The sequence below is a fragment of the Tupaia chinensis genome, unplaced genomic scaffold (assembly GCF_000334495.1).
Source record: "Tupaia chinensis unplaced genomic scaffold, TupChi_1.0 Scaffold143845_1, whole genome shotgun sequence".
Taxonomy (NCBI): domain Eukaryota; kingdom Metazoa; phylum Chordata; class Mammalia; order Scandentia; family Tupaiidae; genus Tupaia; species Tupaia belangeri.
Window position 1 is genome coordinate 295,314 of NW_006203696.1, and position 5,848 is coordinate 301,161.

The 5,848-nt window shown below is 61.4% G+C and overlaps 1 protein-coding gene across 1 annotated transcript in view; it reads left to right on the plus strand.

The window, feature by feature from the left end:
* The window catches only part of COL5A1 (collagen type V alpha 1 chain), a 184,251-nt gene that overhangs the window by 73,312 nt on the left and 105,091 nt on the right, over positions 1–5,848 (plus strand). The window contains exons 8-9 of the mRNA XM_006165267.2: positions 3,152–3,283; positions 4,200–4,337. Of these exons, the coding sequence (XP_006165329.1) occupies positions 3,152–3,283; positions 4,200–4,337 (270 nt within the window). The remainder of the gene's footprint in view (positions 1–3,151; positions 3,284–4,199; positions 4,338–5,848) is intronic.

Consider the following 5,848-nt stretch of genomic DNA (forward strand, 5'->3'; position numbering starts at 1 on the left):
CTGCGGGCGGACGTGGATGCGTGGGGGGGTGGGGGCTGTGTGTGTACGTGGATGCGTGGATGGGCGGATGGGTGGGTGGATACGTGGGTGGGTGGATACATGGGTGGGTGGGGCTCTATGCGAATGCGTGGGTTGGGGGATAGACGGGCAGATACACGGGCGGGTGGTCCGTGGTTGCATGTGTATGTGGATGCACGGATGCGCGGGGGCATGGACAGGTAAGTTAGTGGGAGATGGCTGGGAGACTCGCAGGCAGTGCCACCTAAGCGTGCCCACCTCTTTCTTCATCAGTGCCGAGTGCTGTCTGCTGCCGAGTCCCCACTGCACCCATCTCGCTGGCTCGTGGCCTCTCCCTGGCTTTTCACTTGTGCCTGGCCCTCACCACTCCTTAAGGGTGCTGTCCTGGGTGCATGGCCTCCTCCTGCTACGCTCCCACGTGCGTGCTGTCAGGTTCCCACCCTCCTCCTACCTGGCGCCTCCGTTATCTCTCGGCCACTCCAGACCCTACAGTCCCGGGGGGCTTTCCCTGAGCACTCGTCCCCGCCGATCCCCAAATCTTTCACAGTGCTCTCCACTGCCTTCTTCATCTAAGCGGCTTTGCCTGGAGGGCTTGTGGCCTCTGCAGCCTTGTAAGGGGAATGTTACCACTTTGGGACTCCCATTTTTTTGGTGAGAAAGCAGGGCTCAGCGGTGGGTGGACTTCCCTGAGCCGCGCAGGCAGCAAGCAGCAGGGGCGTGGGCGACCCGTCCGCAGTTGGCGCTGCCCTTCCCGTGTGTACCCAGGGCAGCTGGGCCCCAGCCCTCCATTCTGGGCCCAGCGTGTTCTGCCCCGGCTAGACCCCTACGCTGAGGCCTCCTGGGAGGAGAGAACCCCGAAAGCGATGACCACGTGTGCGCAGAGACAGCAGCTGTGTGCGTGCCCGAGGCATGCAGGTGGCTTGCCAGGGTCAGAACGCCCTCCCAAGTCACTGGGGGAGCAGTTGGAGCCTAATCCTCTTCCTGGAAGAGGTGCAGCTGTCATTAGGTGCCCGCCTGGGATGAACTGAGGTGTCATCGAAATGTGCCCCCGTTGGTGGGGCCACGCACCTTGACAGTGGCCTTCCAGGTGAGGGTTCTGCAGTGGAGCCGGCCAGTCTGTGGTCGCAGCGCATGGCAGAGACGTGCACAGAGGGTGTCGCGGTGCAGCGAGGTGGGCCCTGGCCGAGCCCTGGACGCCGGCACAGCCCCATTGTCCTTGCCTGGGGCACAGCCTCCTACAAGAGGCCCAAATCTGGGCACATCCGCCACCTTTTCCCCCACTGAGCCTGTGGGTCAGCAGTGTCTGGGACCTCTAGGCTGCCTCGAGCTGGCCCTGCCCTGCTGCTGTGGGGCCCTGGTCTGGTGACCTCTCAGGGCCTGTTCCCGCAGCTGTGTAGGATGGGGGTTAACAGGACTCACTGGGTTCGGGGCGTGGAGGAAGACTGCCTGCAGGCTCTTCGCCCGCCTGCCCGGTCTGTGGCAAATGTGACCTGCGTCATAGCTGTCGTGAATGAGATTGTTAAGTGTGCTCCCACGTGGACGTCTGATGGGGGCTGGAAGACCCTCTGCCTCAGGGTCAGTGAGGGTGCTGCCAGGGAGGCAGAGGGTCTTCCAGCCCCCATGTTGGTGAAGTGGTCCCCACGTGGCCTCATGGATAACATTGCAAAGACCTGCAGCTCTGCTCTCTGTGGTTCATGGTCCGTGGCCTCATGCACACATTCATGGAGGTAGCAGAGTTCGTGGCATGTGCTCCTGCCAGCTGCCAGGCAGGCCTCGGCTGCAGGGGTCAGGGCAGCTCAGCCAGGCTGCAGTGCATGTCAGACTCGTTCCTTTATGGCAAAGCAGCATCCCGCTGTATGTGTGCCCCACATGCTGTGTACCCGTTCACCCGTCAACAGACTTGCGGGGTGCTCTGCTGTGGGCATTCGTGAATCCTCCTGCTGGATTAATTTGATCTTTCCCATTGCTTTGGGGGGAACTTGTTCGTACACCTGGTTCGGGTCCCAGGATCAGAGTTACTGGGCCATATGGTAATTCCACGTTTCACTCTTGGAGGAACCAAGCCTTGCCTCTTTAAAAATAACCCCTACCCCACCCACCCACGAAAGCGAAGGAGGCAGAATGCCTCAGCCCCTACAGTCAAGGTGGGCACGTGTGCAGACTGTGTCTTCTACCCCCGCAGGGAAGAGCTCTGCTGGTGCCTGGCAGGTGTGGGTGGATGGGTGGATGGATGGTGGAAAGCTGGACAGAAGGATGGGTGGTAGGGATGGGTAAATGGATAGGTGTGTGGGTGGATGGATGCATGGATGAGTGGAAAGATGGTTATAAGTGCGGGTGGGTGGGTGGATGGATGGATGGATGGGTGGATGGATGGATGGATGGGTGGATGGATGGATGGATGGATTGGTGGATGGATGGATGGATGGGTGGATGGATGGATGGATGGGTGGATGGATGGATGGATGGGTGGATGGATGGATGGATGGGTGGATGGATGGATGGATGGGTGGATGGATGGATGGATGGGTGGATGGATGGATGGATGGGTGGATGGATGGATGGATGGTGGACAGAAGGATGGGTGGTGGGGGGGTAAATGGATAGGTGTGTGGGTGGATGGATGCATGGATGAGTGGAAAGATGGTTATAAGGGCGGGTGGGTGGGTGGATGGATGGATGGATGGGTGGATGGATGGATGGATGGATGGATGGGTGGATGGAGGATGGGTGGATGGGTGGGTGAATAGGTAGATGGATGGATGGATAGATGGGTGGATGGGTGGATGGAAATTAGGTGGGTGGGTGGGTGAGAGGTAGATGGATGGAAGGATGAATGGAAGGACAGGTGGATGAAAGGGTGGGTGGGTGGAGAGATGAAGGATAGATGGATGGGTGGGTGGAAAGATGTTTAGAAGGACAGATGGACAGATAGATGGATTGGTCGATGGGTGGTGGGCCAGCCTAGCTCGAGTGGCCTTCATGGGCAGCCCTCACAGCTTCCTGGGAGGAGGTCAGGCCCTGAGCAGGAGCTCCTCTGAGGTTCAGCTGGGCTCATGCCCCTTGGCGAGGCTGGGACTCCCAGGCCCCTCGTGTGCCCCAGGTACTGTGTGCTCACGAGCCTGTCCTGTTCCAGGGGGACATCCAGCAGCTTCTCTTCGTCTCAGATCACCGAGCCGCGTACGACCACTGTGAGCACTACAGCCCCGACTGTGACACCGCGGTCCCTGACACCCCACAGTCGCAGGACCCCAACCCAGATGAATACGTGAGTCAGCCCCGCCGGCCTCGGACTGGGCCAGGGCAGTAGCCCCGTTCAGACAAGCCCACTGGGAGAATATGAATGGACCCCGGAGACGGAGGCGGGAGCCCGGCGCTGTCCCGGACGGCGCTCTCTACCGATGGGCCACGGTCGGGCTGTCAGCGGCCCTCGCGATCAGCTCTGAATGAGCCCGGCAGGGGCAGAACCAGGCATCTCTCATGCTCTGAGGCCACAGGTGCCCTCCCCGGACAGACTCAGTGCCCTGGAGGCCATGGGGGGCTGCTTAGTAGGACGGAGTGCAGGGCTGGCCCCGGGAAGGACTGGGCCCTCATCCCCAGGGTGGCAGTGACTGAACAGCCACCTCAGCCTGAGTGTTCACGGTTCCCTGTCACCTGCCTCCTGGGGCCGTGGGGTGGTTTCCCTCTACTGCCCCTCGCCACGCAGCAGCACCTCTGTGGAGCTCCCAAGGAAAGAGCCCTGGCCCCGCAGTTGGGCTGTCCTTTCTCCTAAGCAGCGGCCAGTCGGTTCCATCCCCCTCAGCCTCTGGCCTGGGCCTCCCGTATGGCCGGGCCTCACCCGTGGCAGAGACATCCTCCTGTAGAGCCTGGCCCGTGGCTGGGTGAGGGGAGCCGGCTGATAGCACCCTGCCCTGCGAGGCCTCAGCCCAGCTGTCCTCCTGCCCTGGGTCCCAGAGGGCACGATGTCTCTATGTGAGGATTCGGCTCTCTCTGACTTCTGCTCAAGGGGCCTAGGGCCTCCTGTCTCCTCCCCTCTGCTTCCCAGGGAGCTGGAGAGGGAGTTTACCCCGCCAGGGACTAGGGGCAAAGACTTGGGAGCCAGGCGGGTGGCTCTGCCCGGCGTCCTCTCCCGGCTGACGGGCTGGTCTCAGTGGGTGTTGCTCTCTCCTCGTGACCCCCTTTAGTACCCGGAGGGCGAGGGCGAAGGCGAGGCCTACTACTACGAGTACCCCTACTATGAAGACCCTGACGACCTGGGCAAGGAGCCCGCGCCCACCAAGAAGCCCGTAGAAGCTGCAAGAGAAACCACGGAGATCCCCGAGGTCTGGGCTGAGCTGGGGCTTGGGCTGGGCCGCCCCTGGCCCCCAGAGGCTGAGGGCAGGGGAGGGTGAGGGCGAGGGGACTCAGAGGTGGAGGGTGGCACAGGGGGCTCCCCAGACCAGGGGGGGTCTCGGGATGTGGGGCGTGAAGGTGCTGGCTCCTGGCCCCCACTTGACATCCTCAAAACTGACCTGGAGTGGACCCCGGGTCAGGTGGGTCTCAGGTGCCCCAGCTCGGCGCCGCTGCCACCCGAGGGGTTCCGGCCGGTCAGAGGGCGGGTCTGGTCCTCCCCTTGGCACTGCCATCTCAGCCCTGAGAAGGTGCGGGTGCGGCCACAAGAGCCACGTGGGCCATGGTCACAGTCCCACACAACGGGCACGTGCATGTGAGTGGGTGTGTGCATGTGTGTGTGAACGTGAGCGAGCGGGCAGGCACCCTGTGTGTGTGCAAGGACACGTGCATGTGAGTGGGTGTGTGCATGTGTGTGTGTGAATGTGAGCAAGGGGGCAGGCACCCTGTGTGTGTGTGTGTGCACATGAATCTGAGCGAGCGGGCAGGTGCCGTGTGTGCGTGTGTGTGTACATGAATGTGAGCAAGGGGGCAGGCGCCCTGTGTGTGTGTGTGTGCACATGAATCTGAGCGAGCGGGCAGGTGCCGTGTGTGTGTGTGTGTATGTGCACACGAATGTGAGCGAGCAGGCAGGTACCCTGTGTGTGCGTGTGTGCGTATGCACATGAATCTGAGCGAGCGGGCAGGTGCCGTGTGTGTGTGTGTGTATGTGCACACGAATGTGAGCGAGCAGGCAGGTACCCTGTGTGTGCGTGTGTGCGTATGCACATGAATCTGAGCGAGCGGGCAGGTGCCGTGTGTGTGTGTGTGTATGTGCACACGAATGTGAGCGAGCAGGCAGGTACCCTGTGTGTGCGTGTGTGCGTATGCACATGAATCTGAGCGAGCGGGCAGGCGCCGTGTGTGCGTGTGTGTGTGTGTGAATGTGATTGAGCAGGCACTCTGTGTGTGTGTGCATGTGTGTGTGAATTTGAGTGAGCAGCAGGCACCCTGTGTGTGTGCATGTGAACATGAGTGAGCAGCAGGCACCCTGTGTATGTGTGTGAACGTGAGTGAGCAGCAGGCACCCTGTATGTGTGTGTGTGCATGAACATGAGTGAGCAGCAGGCACCCTGTGTGTGTGTGTGAATGTGAGTGAGCAGCAGGCACCCTGTGTGTGCACGTGAATGTGTGCTAGTAGGCACGTGCGTGTGGGGGTGGCAAGTGTGGGAGGGCATGAGTGCACAGTGTAAGTGGACTGAGCATGGGAGCAAGTGTGTGAGGGGTGTGAATACGTGTGAGGGGACATGAGTGTGGGAGTGCACACAAGTGTATGCGTGTGTGTGTCCGCCCCTCCGGGGAAGTGGCCTGGCCCTGTTCTCAGAGTCTGGAGTGCCCTGCTCTAAGAACGCGTTGTGGCACGCCTGCCCTTCCTGGCGTGGCTCGTGGGTCCCGGCCGTCAGGT